Here is a 19826-nt window from a genome sequence, read left to right on the forward strand (position 1 = left end):
CTGCTGGCCGCTTGGGTGTGAAATGCCATTCTCACGGGCTCCCCAGAGCTAGGGGCAACATCATGTGAGTCCGGGGGTCCCCCTCATTCCCCTGGCGTCCCGACTTCCATCAGAGGAGAAAGAAAAGTAGGGAGGCACAGATGTGAACTCAGGATCCAAGGTCTGCCACTGCCCTCACGCAGAGGGCCGCTTTGGCTTGGAGAAACAGAAGGGTATGACAGGCACCGTCCCTCACCTCCTGTGTGGCTCGGGGGCCCTTGTGGCCTGCAGGCCCTTCCTCCTGCTCTCAGGCTGTGCTGGTACTGCCGGCGGTAACCGTGCTCCTGCCTCTGTATATTTTTGGCTGGGGAGTTGGCAAAGGGGCTGTTTGTCTCCGAGGCCACTCCTGCCTCCTCTTGAGTCAGGGCGGAGACGGAGCCTTCCCAGGCAGAGGGGAGCGTGGAGGGGGCTTCAGGAGTGTGGGGCTGACTGCTTTCCCTACAGGGCGCTTGACCTGTCCAGAGGGACCAGGGAAGACGAAGACGGCGGCTCCAGGGGAGGGAACTGGGAACCCGAGACCCAGGAGGTGCAGTGACTGCTCTGCTGGGCCCGGACTCAACACCGTTTACCTGAAATCCGTTTCCAGTTCAGGAGGAAACAGACTCCTTGGCAAGATGGTTTTTCCACTGGCCTCTGGATGCTCGGCCTTCCCTCTGCCAAGACGCTCCGATACCGCAGCTGCAGTCGCCGTTAACCGCAGGCTGGAGGGAGACCCTGACCCCAGCTCCAAGCCCCCAGTGCAGAGCCGGAGAGCCGGGCCCCAGAAGCTGTCCCTGCAGCACCACCTGCTGGGCAGTGCTGGAAGTGTTGCGGCACCAGCGGGGGCTGGGGGGCTGCAGCTGGGCGGGGAGGACCCCGGGGTCACGCATCAGGTTATGAACCCTGACTCTGCCATTTGGTCCTGACCATAGTCTCGTCATCTGCAAAATGGGGTCACCAGCACCCCCAGGTGTAAGGACCCCATCTAGGTCCATGCTGGGGACGGTGTCGATGCAGAGAGCTGGGGGTGGGGAGGTGAAAAGAGAGGATGATAAACCAGAAAAGGGGAGACTTTCTGTCCTTATCAAGATGGGGGTGGTCCATCTGGGGACCTACACTCTTTCATGGCTGGCTCAAATCCCCAGTGGTCCTGGCCCTACAGCCTCTGGAGTAGGGTGAACTCCTTCGGGTGGCATCAGGGCAGAGGGCCTCGGCAGGACCAGGAATCTCCCCACCCATTTTACCCCCAGGGAGGTCTTGGCCAACGCGCTGATGGGCTTGGTAATCTCCCCAACCCATGTCCATGAGGGGTTCCAAGGCCCCCTAGACCCACGTGTGGGTAAACCCTTCTGCACCTGGTGCCAGCTGGACCCCAGCCCCCGCCCCACCATCCCTGTGTGGACTGTCACCAGCCCCACCCCTCCCACAAGCAGGTCTCACCCTCCCTGGCCCAGTCCCCCTCCTTCCCTTAGGGCTGGGGCTGTACCCCATTGGGTTTCTCCTGGCCAATGGCAGCCCTGGTCCTCAGCTGCCCAGAATAGCGCTGGGAACCCTTCCTCCTGGCGCTGGCAGCAAGCAGGCGAGAGGCAGGACTCAGCCCGGGGCTCTCCCCACCTGACTGGCCAGCGGGTTTCCACAGCGCTACCTGTCCGTCCACACAGGGCATCTGACTTGGAAAGCCTTCTCTCGGCTGATTTTTTTTTTTTTTTTTTTTTTTTTTTGAGATCAAGTTCACTCTGTAGCCCAGGATGGAATGCAGTGGTGCAATCTCAGCTCACTGCAGCCTCCATCTCCCAGGTTCAAGTGATTCTCCTGCCTCAGCCTCCCAAGTAGCTGGGACTGCAGGCGCCCGCCACCGCGCCTGGCTAATTTTTTGCATTTTTAGTCAAGACAGGGTTTCACCATGTTGGCCAGGCTGGTCTGAAACTCCTGACCTCAAGTGATCCGCCCGCCTCGGTCTCCCAAAGTGCTGGGATGACAGGTGTGAGCCACCACGCCCAGCCTGAATATTTTTTTTTAAGGCACAAAAAATATTTACCAGGCCATTTCCTGCCTCCGGAACCTGAAGAAAATAAAATTCACTTTCACATCCTCAGCAGCCAAATGGCCCCTTCAGATCCACCTGCTGAGGTCATGGCCAGCCCCGCCCGCAGCAGTTTCCCAGGCTGCGTGGCTGGAGGGCGGAGGGGGGGCGTCCGATCACAAACCACGGGAACTTTATTTTCAAGGCTGCTGCCTGGCCTGGGGGCTTCGGTTCCACCACATGGGCCAGTTTATCACCAGCCAGCTCTGCCTCGCTTCTTTTTATTGTGTTTTGTTTCCTTAGCAGTAAAATCATTGACTTACTTGTCTGGGTTTTTTTAATTGCAAAACGAATGCATGATGCCTGTAACCATGTCAAATAAAGAGTTATGCACAGAATTAGAATGAGAAAGTCTCTGTCTCACACCTCCCCTCGCACCACCTGCTGGGGTTGGAGGTGGGAAAGGTGCTCCCACCGACTCCGGCAGCCAGGATCACTCAGGGGACTGGGATGCGGAGAGAGCTCGGGGATAGGGCCTAGGAGTCACTGGGCCCCACCAACCACCCGGGCACCCGTCCGAGCCTCAGCGTCCTTGCAGTGCTGGGCCTGAGTCGGCCTCCTGGCGGCTGGGAGCTGGGGAGCCTGGCTCCCCAGGATGGTCAGGACTTTTTGGGAGCAGGAAGACAATAGCCCAGGAAAGCTCACTGGGCCTTCATCCTCACGGACCACTACAGGCAGGGCCCACAGCCGAGAGGTGCAGAGAAGAGCAAGCCAGTGCCACCGAGGCTGCAACCCTGACCCCACTCCACGCACCGTCCTCCCCCAGTGGCCAAACCCCCCAAAACTCACAGATGCTACATCGTAGGCACCACCATGGAACGGAGGCCTGTTTCCAGGGAACCCTCTACCGCCACCCCCCCCAACCCCAACCCCAACCCCAACCTCACCCCCACTCCTCTCGTCACCTCCACCCCCCACCACCCATCCCTACACTCTCGGTGGCTCAGTGGCAGCCACATCAAGAACAAACCCACTGGGTCTCAGGGATACCCCGTAACAGGTGGAATTCTGAGAGGTGGGTGGGGTGGGCATTCTGGGGCTGAACTTGGATGAGCGAAGGCCCGGGGCAGGGAGATAGAGGCGGCCATGTGCGGGACAAGGATGTCACCGTGATTCAGAAAGGCTTTGGGGCCGACATGCAGTAACAGGGCCAGGGTCACCTCCTGCCTGAACAACAACAGACGGAATATCTGGAGCCACAGTGTCAGAGGCCTGGGACGTCGGCAGCAGAGCCCCACAGCCCCCAAGAGGACGAGCGCTCCAGCTGCTGCAGCTTCTTCCTGGTGCAGTCCTGGGTTGACGGGACCGACCTGGGAGTCTGAGGAAGCCAAGGTGCCTGGTAGAGAGGGAGAGAAGGGAGCTGCTCCGAGCCCAAGGGGAGGAAATGGAGACCCCACCTCCCAGTGGAGGGAAGGCAAGGTCCCACTGTTGGGGGAGCACATGGGATACACCCATGCGGCTGCCGCTGGAGACGTTTGCCACACCCGTTTCTTCTACGTGAACATTTGCCTGCATCTCTCCTTCTAACTCCTGGGTGCTGTTTGTCCATTTTCACTACACCAGGGGCCCCCACAGTATATGCAGACCAGGTTGCCTGGCCTCAGAGTCCTGGCAGGGCCCGTCTGAGGGGAAGGTCCAGGTTGGTCCCCGGGCAGACAAGCAGCCCTCTGAGCAGCGCCCACATCCCCACGGAGGCCACAGCACCTGGCCTGCCACTTAAAGAGGCTCCTCAGGTTCCCTCTGGCCTAGTCTGCACTGTGGAGGGCAGGGGTCTCACAAGCACAGAAGGAAGAACACAGGTGTGGCCCATAGACCTCCACCTCCTGGCTACATCTTGAGGGCTGAGCAGGGGCTGGGGGGCACTGGGGCCTGTGGCTCCTCCCAAACCCCCACAGGGGCTCCTCCATGCTCCCCTCACTCTGCCATCCTCAGATTCAGCGCCCCTCGGGGCAGCCCAGGCAAAGCCCGCCGCCCCTGAGAAGGCACAGGGTTGCGGAAGCACCTGCCTCCACACACACACTCTCCAGCCACGCTGGCCTGTGCTGGATCCCGGGACCTCACCCATTCACCTATGGCAGGAAGTGACCCCATCTTGGGTAGTGACCATCTGGGGCTGGTGTTGTGTGGGCCATAAAAAGAACTTACCAAAACAGTTGTAGGTAAAGAAAGGCAGATTTATTAGAGAAAGTAGGAAACGTGCATAGCACAGAAACAACGGGCAGGTCAGCAAGGGAGGAGCCGAAGCAAGGGGCAGGTCAGCAAGGGAGGAGCCGAAGCAAGGGGCAGGTCAGCAAGGGAGGAGCCGAAGCAAGGGGCAGGTCAGCAAGGGAGGAGCCGAAGCAAGGGGCCGGTCAGCAAGGGAGGAGCCGAAGCAAGGGGCCGGTCAGCAAGGGAGGAGCCGAAGCAAGGGGCAGGTCAGCAAGGGAGGAGCCGAAGCAATGGGCAGGTCAGCAAGGGAGGAGCCGAAGCAACCGGCAGGTCAGCAAGAGAGGAGCCACTGCAAAGAGATGAGGGCTTGCTGGGGATGTTATAGGACGGTGCCTGTGCTGTGTGCTGGAGAGGGCCACAGGCAGTGCTGATAATGCCAAGGTTGCAGTCAGCCAACATCCATTCTCCTATCAGCCAAGGGTCTGGTGATAGCCGGGCGCAGGAAGACTGTGAGTTATTTCTTCAGGAGGGCTGCCTGTCCTGGACAGTGAAGAAGGGCAGACTTAAAGCTTCTTTGCTTCTTCTTTTTGCCTTCCCTCGGTCCTGCCAGCCCGACTCCTTTTCCCTCATTAGGATTCCACACCCCCCACCCCCACATGTCAGGGCACAGCCGGGCTGACCAGCTCCACCCGCTCTGCTGGGCCCTCACTGAGTCTCAGTCTTCTCATGTGTGACACAGGCAAGGTGAACATGGTGGACATGTGTCAGGCAGGCGCCTGGGCCTAGAGGAGGAAGGAGCAGGGCCAGTGTGGGGGCGCAGGCTGGGCCTGGCTCCTGGGGCCTGGGCCCGGCTCCTGGGGCCTGGGCCCAGAGGAGGAAGGAGCAGGGCCGGTGTGGGGGCGCAGGCTGGGCCTGGCTCCTGGGGCCTGGGCCCGGCTCCTGGGGCCTGGGCCCAGAGGAGGAAGGAGCAGGGCCGGTGTGGGGGCACAGGCTGGGCCTGGCTCCTGGGGCCTGGGCCTAGAGGAGGTAGGAGCAGGGCCGGTGTGGAGGTGCAGGCTGGGCCTGGCTCCTGGGGCAATGATTGCTGTGGGCGGGGAGTGCCAGGGCTGGGCCATGGCCCCCTAGGCTCTCTGTGCACAGCCCCCCAGTAGGCCCGTGGGACTTGCAGGCTCTCAGCAAATCTCCCGTCAGAAGCTGGTGGCTGCAGGTTTGACACCCCGTCGTCCCATGGAGTTAGCGAGCACCCATTCTGCACCTGCTGTGTACGCGGCAGGATCCGGGAGGCAGTGCCGGCCCTCAGGGAGGACGGAAGGGTGGATGGATGCATGGTGGCCGCTCCCAGCTGCAGGGAGCATACGGCACAGGCGGACTGGACACCAGCTGGATAGCCTGTCCTGCGCTGTGCTGGGGTGCAAGGGAATGAGCCGCATCAGCCCCGACCCAAGTGGAGCTGACCAGGGCTGCGTCCATGAAATGATGGAGGAGCCAGGTGTGGTCAGAATTCGCCAGGGAACAGTGACCCTCCAAGAGGGCCGCTCAGGGAAGCTTCATAGAGGAAGCAGTGCTTGGGCGAGGACTTGGGGTTGGGGGAGGGCCAGGAAGGGGAGCTACGTCCTTCCAAGACAAGGGGGCTGGAGGGCTCGGTGGGAGCAGAGGCGGGGGCGCTCCATGAGCTACACAGCACCAAGTCTGCGCCTGGGTGGTCTCAGGTCCCAAAGCCTCCCTCTGGCAGGGCAGGCAATGAGGCAGGTGGCCCATCCGGGGATCACTGCCTGAGCAACCAGGAGGATTTGGTCTCCAGCCAGCAGCAGGGAGGAAGTTAACATAAATCCATTCCAATGCAAATGTCAAACCAACCGTGTGCAGGAAAACTTAGCAGCTCTGAATGTCAAGGAGGGAGTCCCGGCTCTAGCTGGCGGCGTGGCTTGGCTGAGCTGTTTCCTCCAGCTCCTGGGCTGTGGGAGGAGGCTGCTGGCGTGGGGCCACTGCCTGGCACAGAGGGGCTGCCAGGACCTTTGAGAACTGAGGCACACCAGGGAGACGATCTGGGGACTCGTCGCTGGAGGCAAGGAGCCCCAGCAAACACAGCCCAGTCCAGGGACTCCTGTCTGCATAGCCTCTGAGACACGCAGGAGCCGGTGCGCCCAGGTGGCCTCCCCTTGAGACCAGGGCTGCTGATGACAGAGCCAGGATGCAGAGCAGAAGGCAAATCCTGCAGCGGCAGGATGGCATCTGAGCCAAGGCTGAGGAAGCAGCACCGAAATTCGCCAACAGGCTGGGAAAAGGCGGAGGCGCTGGTGGGCCTCAGTCCCCCGGACACCACCTGGCTGCATTACGAGAGATCTCCTGTTTGGACAGGGGAGGGTCTGGGGCCACCGCCTGGGTGTGGTGCCCGGGGTCCTGAGTCCAGGCGGGGGCTCCACCCTGAGGCGTGCGTGGGTGACGGGCTCCCAAGACATGACCACGCTGGGTGTGAAGACAAGGCCACGTGAGGCCAGAGGACAGTGCAGGCCAAACCGAGGCCAAGCTGCAGGGACCAACCCGGCACGCAGAGAGGCACAAGGAGACATCCGAGGCAGGGAGCACATCCAGGGCCACGCAGGACGGCATTGAGGAGAGACCGGGCGCCGTGTGCTCTCCACCCTCAGAGCCACCCCCAGACCCTGCTCGCCCTTCAGTCCCCCTCCAGCAGGTGCGGCCTCACCTCTTTCCCTGCCCCCACTGCATGCAGCAGGTGCTCCATAGGTGCTCCTGCTCATGTGAGAGGCTGGTGCAGCTCCCTCTCTCTGCTGGCTGATGGCAGACCCAGGGGTCCCCGCCCAGGGTCACTCCAGGCAGGAGGCGACACTCGGCACAGTCCCTGTCTCCTGAGATGAACTCTTGAGATGAACCATTGTCCTTTTAAATTGAAAAAGAAATGAAGTGTTTTGCATTTTATTAAATCAGACACGGCTGGAGCCGGGTAGGGCTCCCAAGGACTCAGCCAAGCTCGGGTGCTAGGACTTTCCGGTGGTCACTGTCAACGAATCCCCAAGCCTGGGGACATGGCCCCGGCTGGAGGGAAGGCGGGGGTGGGGGCGGATGGAAACAGAACCAACACCCGCAGGACGCAGCTCCAGGCAGGGGACGGGGGGGCCGTGTAGGGGGCACTGGTTCAGGGCAGCTGGGGGGCTCCAAGGAGGAGGCAGGGCTGGAGGTGGACTGGGAGGGGCCAGGAAGTTCAGGAAGGTTCTAGAAGAGAGTAGAGAGAGAAGAAGGCAGGTATGGGGATGGCATAGAGAGCCGCCCTCGGAGGGTCCCAGTGCTGCTGGGATTTTCCCCGTGGGCCATGCAGACTTCAGGGCAAGGAGCACCACAGTTGGGGGGTCCGCGGGCAGCAGCCATGAGGGAGGAGGCGGCCGGGGCTGCAGGAGGAGGTGCGGGCCCAGTGGAGGGGAGGGGCTGCAGGAGGAGGTGCGGGCCCAGTGGAGGGGAAGGGGCTGCAGCAGGAGGTGCGGACCCAGTGGAGGGGAAGGGGCTGCAGGAGGAGGTGCGGGCCCAGTGGAGGGGAGGGGCTGCAGGAAGAGATGCGGGCCCAGTGGAGGGGAGGGGCTCCAGGAGGAGGTGCGGGCCCAGTGGAGGGGAGGGGCTCCAGGAGGAGGTGCGGGCCTGGCCGGATGGAGGGGCTGCTGGAGGAGGTGCGGGCCCGGCCGGGTGGAGGGGCTGCAGCAGGAGGTGCGGGCCCAGTGAAGGGGAGGGGCTGCAGCAGGAGGTGCGGACCCAGTGGAGGGGAGGGGCTGCAGGAGGAGGTGCGGGCCCGTCCGGGTGGAGGGGCTGCAGGAGGTCCCGGACAGACAAGCTCACAGGAGCAAGTACGGAAGCCCAGCTCTGTACACACGGAAGAAGCTTCCGGTTAGAATCCTTAAACCGGCAGCTTGTGGGTTGGTGTGAGAAGATCCACGTGCTTACAACTGGTGTGTGTCTTAGGGGCTCCTCCTCAGTGAACTCCTGTTCCGCCTTTGAGAGCTCCTGGGTCTCTCAGTGGCGTGGACAGCTGAGGTTGGCGGTTGGGGCAGGTGGGTGCTGGAAGGTGAGAGGTGCCTGTTGTCTGCCCCTCAGGGACCCCTGGTGACCTTGTGGTTCTGAGTCCTGCCAGCAGTGGGGACCGCGGGCGGCCAGACTCCGGGTTCTGCCCACAGACTGGCTATTTCCCTGGGCCCCCTTGTTCTACTTTTTGGGCCTCAGTTTCCAATTCTTCAAACCAGCAGGTTGATGCTGTGGGCCCTTCCTACAGCACAGTGGTACTGCCCCAGAGCCAGGGGAAGGAGGCGAGGAGGGTGTGGACCAGGCGCAGGGCTGTGTGGGGTCAGCTCCCGGGTGTGGAAGGTGATGGAGGGGGCAGAGAGTGAGGAGCAGGAGCTGACCGGGACAGGGGCTGGAGCGGGGCTGTGCTGGCATGTCCACACTGGACACAGGATGAGGCCATCTGGGAAGTGCCAGAAGGTGATTCCAAGACCTCCAGGCCATGAAGGATGAGGGAGCCCTGGAATCCCCGGCCCAGCGCCCAGACCTCAGTCTGCTCAAAACTGACAAAGTTCTTGTAGCTGCTAAGCCCAGTTTTGGGCCCCAAGGAGATGACCATGGGCTTGTCGAGGTCCCCTCTGCTGGCCAAGACCCAGCCCAGGAGAAAGAGGGCTCTGCCCTTGTCGTTTGTTTAAATTGTAAAATACACAGCATAAAATGTACCATCATCACCATTTAAAGCATGCAGTTCAGTGGTCTAAGTACAGCACATTCCCACTGTTGTGTGAACTTTGCCACCATCCATCTCCAGGACTTTCATCTTCCCAAACTGAGACTCTGCCCCCATTGAACACTCACCCCCATTTCTCCTGCCCAGCCCCTGGCACCCACCTCCTACCATCCATCTCTGAACCTGGCTACTCTAACACCTCCTAGAGGTAGAATCGTCCTACCATCCGTCTCTCTGAATCTGAATCCGGCTACTCTAATACATCCTACAGGTAGAATCGTACAGTGTTTGCCCTTTTGCGACCAGCTTATTTCACTTTGTAAAATGTCCTCAAGGTTGTCAGTGTTGTGGCCTGTGTCAGGATTTCTCTCCTCCTGAGGCTGAGTAAATTCCATGGCACAGATGGACCACGCTGGCTCATCCTCCTGGGCTTCCTCTGCCTCTCGTGAATGACGCTGCTGCCTACCTGGGTGTGCACGTCTCGGCCAGACCCCGCGTTCAGGTGTTTGGGGGTCTGTGCCCCGACGTGGGATTGCTGGGTCGTGTGGTAATTTTATGTGGAATGTTTGGAGGAGCCGCTGCCTGTGTGTTCTCTGCAGCGGCTGCGCCATGTCACCTCCCCATCAGCAGCGCTGGGCTCCCGCGTCTGCACGCGCTCACCACGCTTGTTCCTGCCTTTCTTTCCACAGCTGTCCCATGGCCAGGTGTGTTTGTTAAGTAGGACTCAGCCCTGCACCCAGAGCACCCTCCCTCAAGTGCTCATCCTGCCCCCCACCCCGTCTGGCGGCAGGCCCCCAGCTCCAGCCACAGTCTCCTCCCAGGCATTGGAACCTCCCGGAAGCCAGTTTGCCCTCCCAGTCCAAGTTAACATGCCCTGGGAAGCCCACTCAGACCCAGAGCCAAAACTGGGTCACCGTGGGATGCTGGGTGTGCATGGCGAGCTCTGGGTCCTCCCACAGCTCTAGTTCTGAGGGGCCCACACCAGCTGCCCTCTGCTCCTCCGTCAGGAGTGGGCCCCAAAGCTAGCCAGGATGGTCAAGAGAGGTCTTCCAGAGCGCCCTGCTGAGCAGTGCCAGGCTGGAGGGACGCTGGCTGGAGGGAGACAGCTGGGCACCCACCCGCCACCTCGGGCTGATGGAGAGATGACCCGCCCTGGCCCTGTCCTCGTTGGCGACGGATGCCCCTAGGGACAGCGGCGTGAAGCTCTGACCCACTGTACCCTTCCCCCAGTCACCGTCCGTGCACAGCCCAGCAATGGCCCGGGGCAGCTGTCCTGGGGAGCCCCGCACGTCCCTAGCGCCCTCCTCCCAGCACAAGTGCCCTGAGTCTTGAGCAGGCGTTTCTGTTCGCCTGTCCCTCTCCGGAGCAGCAGGCGATGACCTGTTGAATTCTGTAATTCCTGCACTGGGTCTGGGCTTCCGGCTCCGTGAGCCCAGGCTCCTGTTGGACTCAGTCTGTGGGAGGTCTTGGGGTGAGCGCCTGTTTGGTGAATGATGAATGAGTGAGTGAATGAATGAGTGAATGAGTGAATGAGTGAATTCATGCAGCCACCTGCTGCAATGCCTCTGGGCCTGTTTTCAGGCCTGTCATAATCGGGGGCAGAGCCAATTCTGAGAATTTAGGTCACAATTCTAATCCCACGTGTCCTTGGGCCTCCAGGTGCTGGCCGACCCCTGCATACCAGGGGCGCTGGCGTCCAGGTGGCTGCTGTGGCCTCAGCAGAGGGCAGGCAAGGAGCGGGCCAGGGGGACTGGACAGCCCGAGGCCACCAGGCCAGGACAGAGTCCAGGCTACAGCCGACTGAAGCCATGGAATGGCCCCTCCCGGTTTGGCCCCACAGGAGCCCCCACCCAGGAGCCAGGAGCCAGGCCTAGGGAGCCTGGGATCTGTGTGCCTGTCCAGCTTCACCCGCCTTGCTGACGGAAGGGCACACACAGAGGGACGGAAACTGACGCCTGCGCCTCCGTGGTGCGCCCAGAGCTGTGGCCGTGGCCTCCCTGTGGGGCAAAGCCAGGTTGTCTCAACTCAGCTGTGGCTTTAGCCGAGCAGTTCCTGCCCAGGGTGCAGGTCGGGTGGGCCTTTCAGGGCCTCGGCTGCCAGGTGGAGTGGGTGCCCACAGGGAGGAGCGGGTGCCCATGGGGAGGAGCGGGTGCCCACGGGGAGGAGCGGGTGCCCACGGGGAGGAGCGGGTGCCCATGGGGTTCTCCTCTGGGTGAGCCCTGCAACCAGGCAGGCTTCCTAGGCTTGGCCACCAGCTGGGGGGTGTGGGGTCTGTCCCTGGAGGGGGCCGTGGGGTCCATCCCTGGAGGGGTGTGGAGTCCATCCTTGGAGGGGGCTGTGGGGTCCATCCCTGGAGGGGTGTGGGGTCCATCCTTGGAGGGGGCCGTGGGGTCTGTCCCTGGAGGGTGCTGTGGGGTCCGTCCCGAGAGGGGAGCGTGGGGTCCATCCCCAGTAAGACCCCTGCAGGCCCAGCTCATGGTGGGGCTCCACACTCACTCTCTGGCTGGCCCTGGACAGTGGACCCTTGAGTTCCCCTGGAGACCGTTTGGGCAGATGGGCCCCCCACCATGCTTCCCATCACCACGTTGACCATGGCCCCCTCTAGCCCTTCTCAGACCCTCACACGTGCCTCTGTCCCCGTGTCCCCTTCAGACTGGAGCATTCGGGGGCTCCTGCAAATGCCCCTTTGTGAGAGAACCCGCAGGTGTGGGGAAGCGCCCAGCGGCCCCCGTGGAACTCAGGATCACGGCAGGAAGGGGGCAACGTGGATGGACACCTGCACCCTGTGTGGGCGTATAAATCACCCTACAGGGCGCTCGTCACCTGGCCAGCCAGGTAGGATGTGGAGATCGCCACGGAGCCCCCCAGCTGAGGGCCTCAGCGAGCGTGGGGGACAGGAGGGCTTGTCCAGAGGCCAGAGATGAGCAGAGGAAGATTTGGGCAGGGAGTGGGGGCAGGGAGACAGACAAGCAGACGGGGGGCCAGGCCAACAACAGGAGGTACCCAAGTGGACACACGGTGACCGGCGATCCTGCCCGGGCGAGCTGATGGACCACAGGTGCCCCAGCGGCAGGCCCAGGCCCCAGCATCTTTCTGGGTGGCTGCAGGCCTCAGAGGGGAGGGAGAGCTCGGCGCCCCCAGAGAGAGCCCAGGGACCACAGCGGCCCCACAGCGGCCCCTCCTCTGGCCAGAGCCCTAGGACCCAGCCGCCCCTGCTCCTCACCCACTGTGGCCCCCAGCCCCACTGTTCCACAACACCCCAGCTCGTTCGTGCCCTGAGGAGAGGGACCATCCGTCCCCACACCCGGTCCACAGCACCGCACCCGACTCAGCCCCAGCATCGGCAGAAGTCCCCGGCCCTCAGACCGGCCGCCCAGAGACAGTGGGAGTGAGGAGGCCACACACCGTCCAGGTTGAATCACTGCGTTTTACTGAGTGCACAGGTCCACCTGGCGTCCGAACTCATCCCCGTGGCAGCAGGGATCCCCAGAACCTTCCACGGCCATCCCGGCCGCAGGACCCCACACCCGAAGTCCCCCGCAAACCCGCACTGGCGCATTCTTACGGCTCTGGCATCAACCTGTCCGTGTGAGTAAGTTAATATCTCAGCTAATCTGTTAGAAAACTAGAGTTCATTCCCTGGGCGTCTATCCCTAGAAAACGGACGGTGCACAAAGTTGAGATTGAAGTGTGCGGGGTAACACATCCACCAAAAAAAAGGCCTGGTCACTACGGCACAAGGACACATACAAAATGGTCAGAAGTGTACGTCGGTACTGAAGGCATTATGAAATATTCTTTGGAGCATGAACAAAAGTGCAGACAGCCAGAGGCAACGGCGCAAATGGGGAAGCTGCAGCCACCGTCACGGCCAGAGGATGGCAGACTGCAATGGCGTGGGGCGTGGGCATGGCGGGCGCGCATGGGCCACCGTCACGGCCAGAGGATGGCAGACTGCAATGGCGTGGGGCGCGGGCATGGCGGGCACGCGTGGGCCGTGTGGATCCCAGGCAGAGGGATGGCGTCCAGCAGGACCGCCAGCTCTGGGCGCCTCAGTGCGAGACCCCTCCGTGAGACTCCTCCTGCCCTGCGCGTGTCTCTGGAGCCCGTCCCTTGGGCCCCTCGCCCGCCCCACCTGGACGCAGGGTCCAGGGCGTCCGTACCTGGCACAGCCAGGGGGCATGGGGTGACCTCAGGGAGTTCCTGTCCACATGCATTAAGGCAACGACTTTGTAAAACCCAGGCAGAGTTGGCGTGTGGCGTATGGCGATGTGCACGTGCCTGCCTGGTAGCCCCGGGGACCGGCCCCTCCTTGCTGGTGCCTGGCCGAGAGTCAGACGCTGAGGACCTCTCCGGACAGGGCCCGTGGCCAGAGCCAGTCTCCTCGGCCAGCCAGGGGTACCACGGCAAGTGTCCAAGCCCAGAGCACACTCAACTCCACCCCACAAATGCCTTTTAAAACTTTGAAGAGGCCCCTCCATCCCAAATGGTCCCCTCCCGTCTCTCCTCCTCCACCGTTGCCCACAACCTCCCCCTGCGATGTCACCTCCTCCCAGGGTCGGCCGTCAGCCCCCACCCTTACAAGACAGCAAAGTTCAGCCAACTGGAACCCCCATTCACTCATGCTCCCGGGTCATGGAAAGCTCCTGGGTGTGCAGCTTCTCTAGGTCTCCCAGAGGGACAGGAACCTGGGGATTCCCTCGACCCCGGAGTCCACCATCCCACATCCTTCAGGAAGCCGCCCTGGCTGTCTCTCCGGCTCCTTAGCGCTTTGCTGGGGCCGAGGTGGAGACTGCCCGCTGGGTGGGAATGCAGGATGGCTGGCCCGGCACAGCCACACAGGACCCCCAGGTGGCCATTCCGTCCTGCAGCCCCTAAAGGCCCTGACCAGGCCTCTTCACCCTACCCCCATGCCCTGGACATATATACATGTGACCTGGGAGTTTTGCATGGGTGGGGGTTGGGGGAGGCACCGGACAGGGCCAGAGGACACTGGGGGCACCCGTGCACTGAGCATCCACCCCTCAGAGCTCAGCCCCCTGCTGGGCACCCTCCATGGCAGGTCCAAGCCTTGTGAACCGTCCCTCTCACACCACGTCTGCCGGGCACCCTCCGTGGCAGGTCCAAGCCTCGTGAGCCATCCCTCTCACACCACGTCTGCTGGGCACCCTCCACCAGGTCCAAGCCTCGTGAGCCGTCCCTCTCACGCCACATCTGCTGGGCACCCTCCACGGCAGGTCCAAGCCTCGTGAGCCATCTTTCTCCCACCACATCTGCCGGGCACCCTCCACGGCAGGTCCAAGCCTCATGAGCCATCTTTCTCCCACCACATCTGCCGGGCACCCTCCACGGCAGGTCCAAGCTTTGTGAACCGTCCCTCTCGCGTCTGCTTTGAGGGTTTGTGTCAATGGGGCTGTGCAGCGTCAACCTGTGATCTTACCAATGCCCCGGCCTCTGCTCTGTACGGCATTCATAGCTCAGGGCGGCGGGGACAAGGGCGTTTCTGCAAAGCTCTCACAGCTCCTTCTGCTCCTCGGCTTCTGGGAAGCGACTAGAACTAGCTCAGAGCCCAGCTCTTTCTAGAGAGAAGGGGGTGTCCTTTATGGGGGTCCCTGACTGTGGGGGACCGAGCCCAGCTGGAGTCCTCCTCCCCTTCTCTCCGGCAGCAGGTCTCTCCGGCAGCAGGGTCTGGAATCTAGAAACACTGAGACCTCCAGCCCCGAAGGGGGCAAACATTAAACCACACACCCTGGCTGTGCCTCTCCTCCAGGCGGGACTTGGGGTGATCAGACCCACAGCTCAAAGGGTGCCCCCTGGAGAAGCCCTCACAGTGCCTGGGGTGATTTCAGCCTCCAAGTGGGGGCTTGAGATGAGGCCCCCCAAAAGGTAGGGGCATCACTGAGGGGCAGCGTGTCCTCCGGGGAGGGTGTTGGGCACCTGCCCTGCTCAGACGGCTGTGTGCAGGAGGCATGGGAGGAGCCCTCCCCCAGCGTGTCCCAGCTGTGGTGGCAGCTGGAAGACTCACGGACTGTGATTTTATGCAGAGGGAGAAGGAGAAGCTGGGCCAGGAAACCACAACAGGCAGCAGCACCTGCCTGGGCTGGGGCCTGGGATTCGAGGCTGAGCCACCCATCCCAGGAGGGCCCAGCACCTCCAGGGCAGACCAAACACAGGGCCCATCCGGACACCCATACAGACACCGGGGCACCTTGGCATCTGGTAGAGCCCCTCCTCTGGATGGCTGCCAGGCTGTGAGGGGGAAGGGCAGCACGAGACCCTGATTGGGCTCTGCCTGGCGCTCTGCCACTGCGGACCAGGAGCCCGGACAGTGGGATACCCCACGACAGCGCTTGACATTCCAGCATCACCACGACCCCTAAAGCCACAATTACTCCTTGTAGCCCCTCCCCAGGCAGCTTACACCCAGCAGGGTCAAACAGAAAGACCAGAGACAGAAGGGCTCCAAGGCTGGAAGTGCGAGGAGTGTGCACGCACGCGTGTGTGTGTGCATGTGTGCAGTGTGGTCTGTGCACTTGTGTGTGCTGTGTGGTCTGTGCACTTGTGTGCATGTGCTGTGTGTGGCCTATGCACTTTGTGTGTGCATGTGTTAGTGCTGTGTGTGGTCTGTGCACTTGTGTATGTGTATACTGTGTGTGAGCTACACATGTGTGTGCACGTGTGTGATCTGTGCACGTGCGCATGTAAGTGTGCATGTGTATACCTGTATGCAGGCATGTGTATGCACGTATGTGTACTGTGCATGGTCTATACAGATGTGGTCAGTGCACGTGTGTGTTATGTGGTCTGTGCATGTGTGTGCATGTGTGCAAGCGTGCATGTGTATGCCTTATGCGGACATGTATGTGAGCACGTGTGTGTGCCAGTGGGCACGTAGGGATGTGCACTCTAACAAACACTGCGGGAGCTCTTTGCCATGAGGTGGCACTGGTCCTTGGCCACGCTCATTCACGCAGACACCCAGGGCAGCGCCACACCACCTCCAGCCTCCTTCCCGCTGCACTTCTCTGAGGTGGGGCAGTAGGTGGCTGCACTGCTCAGGCTAGAGTCTGGGGGGTCCCAAGACAGACCCTCTACCCCTTTGTCTCCCAAAACAGGGCCCCCCAACCATCCCAGGACGTGCACCTTCCCTCTTCCCAGGGCCCAGAGACTTCCCAGGGGACACACCACACGTTCCTTGCTGGACATGAGTCTGGCCTCAGTCCCTCCTGCTGGGTGGCCAGCTTCTGGGAGGGAAGGGATTGGCCTGTCTTCCTCATCCTGTAGAGCCCCAACCTGTGCCCAGGTGCTCATGCCTCAGAGGCCCCATGGGAGGAAAGAGCAGGCGGGGCCTCACCTCGGGGGAGGAAAGAGCAGGTGGGGCCATACTGGGGGTGGGGGGAGGAAAGAGCAGGTGGGGCCACACCTGCGGGGGGAGGAAAGAACAGGTGGGGCCACACCTGGGGGGGGGGAGGAAAGAGCAGGCGGGGCCACACCTGGCGGGAGAGGAAAGAGCAGGCGGGGGTCACACCTTGGGGGGGACACACAGCACAGCCTCCCTCCACTGCCAGGTCTCCCTTCTCCAGGGTCCTGGAGTCCAGGTAGCTGAGACGGAACTGGGGACACAGGGAGCGATGGCCGGGGCTGGTGCTGCGTTGGGTGGGACGCACTCATACCCCTGCCTGTGGGCCCCGCTATGGATTCCCTGTCCCATGACGGGAAGGCGAAGGGACATGGACCCCGGGCTCGAGCCAGCCCAAGGGAGACAGCAAGGGCACCGCCGTGAAACGCTGCCTCCAAAACACGTAGCCACGCCCACACCAGAAGGGATGCTTCACGCCACCGCAGGGCCCGAGGCCACACACGCTGCCTTTGGGAACAGAGCAGACAGGCAGTGGGAGCCTGGACAGTGGCTTCTGAGGCCTCCCAGTTGGCACCTTTTTGGGACAGGCTCCAGCACAGGGAGGGGTGAGGAGACAGCCCAGCAGAGGCACCTCAATGGCGACAGGGCCTGGGAGTGCCCTGGCCGGTCTGGGGGTAGGCAGAGAGGCCAGGGCAGCAGCTCCCCACAATGGACGCCAGACATGGCTCCCCACACACCCTGAGTGCCAGGACCCCCACCAGCCAGGGGCGTACGACCCTCAAATGCTGCTTTCAAAGTCCTCTCCCTCAGGACTGGTTCCCCTGCTGGCCTCAGGGCCTCAGGACCTCCCAGCCAAGCCAAGAGCACTGAAAACGCAGGTGGAGGAGAAACGGGCCCAGGACTCCCCTGCACTTGCTCTGCAGGAGTATTTGCGCCCACGACCCCAGCCCTGCTCACTCTCAGGGAGGCCACTCTCCAGGGAGCCCAGGCCCGCCTGCGACGCCGTCACGCCAAATGCCAGATGCTCCCGGGGTCTGGTGCTTAAGTCTGGAGCTAGGGACTCGCTCCCCCATCAGAGCCGCCTGCCCCAAGGGCCACGGTGCCCACAACAGGACGGGCATGGGACGGTGCACCCCTGAGGCCCGAGACCCCAAGAGGCCCAGCTAAGGAATCGGTCAGTGGAGAAGGGGCCATCAGCTCCAGGGGGCAGGAGAGCTAGGGAGGGCGCACAGCTGGGCTGAGGTGGGAGTGGTTTCCTCCGGAAAGGCGGGGAGGGCGGCCCTGTGCTGACGGTGGAGGCTATCCTGGCCCGCTGCATCATGGCCCAGCCCTGCCCCAGGTCTGTCGGGGCACTGGTGGGACACAGGCGAGGTGGGGCCCTGGCTAAGAACTGTGAGGCCTGCTCACCAGGTGGATCTCGCAGTGCCGGCACCCGGCCAGGGCAGTCAGGAGAGAGGGGAGGACCTGGGGTCCTGCCCCCCCGGTCTCCAAGGCTGGGGTGCTGCTGGCTCTCACGCACCCACGGAAAGGCCAGGGCGAGGCAGCTGGAGCCCCCAAGGACACCCTTTTTGAAGACCCTTCGGAACCGGCTCCCTGGCCCCACCGTGAGCCAGGCCCTCCCCCTGGAGGCCAAGACCAGAGGGCTGGACGTCCACTCTGGGCTCCAGTTTGGTTCCCAGGCCCCACCCGCTCCTCGGCTGCAGGCGAAGGTCTCCACCTCGGGGCTGGATCCCATGGAAAGAGCCCTCAGATCCTAGAAGGTACAGGGAGAAGACGCCAACCAATAGCTCTGTATTTGGGCACCCCTGAGGTGGGGAACAGGAAAGCCCGCCGGGCAGGTCAGGTGTGAGGGCAGAGGCCACGCACAGCGGCCGGCCACACCCGCCTGTAGCTGCCCGGAAACCCCACCAGGACCCAAGGCCGCAGGTCCTCACCGAACAGGCCCGCCCTTTGCGCAGGTCCTCAGGGAACAGGCCTGCCCTTTGTGCCTCCCCTGGGCTCGGCTGAGACAACCCCCCGCCCGTCGCCACGCCGGCAACACCCCGTCATCACTCCCGCCCCTCCTCACACCGGGCTGATGTCAGCCGCGGCCCTGAGCAGAGTGGACAGGGCAGCCTTGCTCCTGCACGCTGCTCCTGGAGCCACAGGGCCCTGCCCGGCCCTCCAGCCCCTGTTGGAAAATAACTTTTGTAAAAGGTCACTGCCAGGAGCCCCCATCCTTCAGCCCACATGGGCCCCTCCAGGGCCCACCCTTCCCGCCACACTCAGTTACTGTAAGAAAAGAGCCCCAGAGGGTTCCCGCCTCAAAACCTTGGAGGCACCGTGCTGAGGAGGCCCGCGGGCGGGTCCACTGGCCCAGTGCTGCCTCACTTCCTGGGCCCGGCCCAGCCCACGTCACCAAAGGGACCCTCGCCAGTGGCCGAGCGTGGCGGGGGCCCGCACGGGGTACAGAGGTCGGAGTCGGTGTCTGACTCTCCCTCCGCAATGTAGGGCCTGACTTTGGCACAGGGCGCCACGGCCGCGTAGCAGCTGTTGAGAGCATCCAGGTTCTCCTTGGACTGGGAGATGCTGAAGCCGCTGAAGGAACGCTCCAGCTCCTCGTGGTCCACGGACGGGATGGAGATGGATGTGTCGCTGTCCCGCAGGGTCCCCTCGGGGGGCCTGCAGCCCGGGGTGTCCTCCTGCCGCAGGAACTCCATGCTGGCGCGGTTGCCCCCGCCGTAGGCAGACAGTGACCGCTCGTGGGCAGGCGGCGGCGGGATGCGCACCAGGGAGCCGTGGTCCCCCACGGGGGAGGTGCCGTGGCCCTGGCGCGGGTGGCTCTGTGGCTGCCAGGAGGTGGAGGGCGGACACTGGACAGGGGGCGCGGCCGGGGGCGCCGAGAAGTTCTTCTGGCCCGTGGAGCTGCTGGAGCGCACGATCTTGACAATGCAGCCGTGCCTGTCGACATGCTCCCGGCTGTCTTCCGGGCTGTGGTACGGCGGCGCCGGCTCCGGCTCTTTGGCCCCAAAGTAGGCCTCGGTCTCTGTCGGGGGGATGCCCATCCGCTGCATGTAGATATTCACCAGGAAGTCCAGCTTCTTCTCCATGGACAAGACCTGCAAAAGGGGCTGCTGGGCTGGGGTGCGAGGGCCCGTCCCAGGAGATGTGGGGACCCGGGTTGCTCCCAGGAAATGGGGGGGCCCAGGCTGGTTCCAGGAAACAGGAGAGACCCAGGCTAGTCCCAGGAAACGGGGGACCCAGGCTAGTCCCAGGAGATGTGGGGACCCGGGCTGCTCCCAGGAAATGGGGGGGCCCAGGCTGGTTCCAGGAAACAGGAGAGACCCAGGCTAGTCCCAGGAAACGGGGGACCCAGGCTAGTCCCAGGAGATGTGGGGACCCAGGCTGCTCCCAGGAAATGGGGGGGCCCAGGCTGGTTCCAGGAAACAGGAGAGACCCAGGCTAGTCCCAGGAAACGGGGGACCCAGGCTAGTCCCAGGAAATGG

The 19826-nt window shown here is 62.8% G+C and overlaps 1 protein-coding gene across 12 annotated transcripts in view; it reads right to left on the reverse strand.

Annotated features, from left to right (window-relative positions):
* Nucleotides 1-12388: 12388 nt before the first annotated feature.
* Nucleotides 12389-19826, reverse strand: part of KCNQ2 (potassium voltage-gated channel subfamily Q member 2) — a 75551-nt gene continuing 68113 nt past the window's right edge. For all 12 annotated transcript variants that reach the window (XM_055372663.2, XM_055372653.2, XM_055372664.2 and 9 more), the window contains one exon: nt 12389-19439. In XM_055372663.2, coding sequence (XP_055228638.1) covers nt 18708-19439 — 732 coding nt within the window. In that variant the 3' untranslated portion in view covers nt 12389-18707. The remainder of the gene's footprint in view (nt 19440-19826) is intronic.

Source organism: Gorilla gorilla, chromosome 21 (assembly GCF_029281585.2).
Source record: "Gorilla gorilla gorilla isolate KB3781 chromosome 21, NHGRI_mGorGor1-v2.1_pri, whole genome shotgun sequence".
Lineage (NCBI taxonomy): Eukaryota > Metazoa > Chordata > Mammalia > Primates > Hominidae > Gorilla > Gorilla gorilla.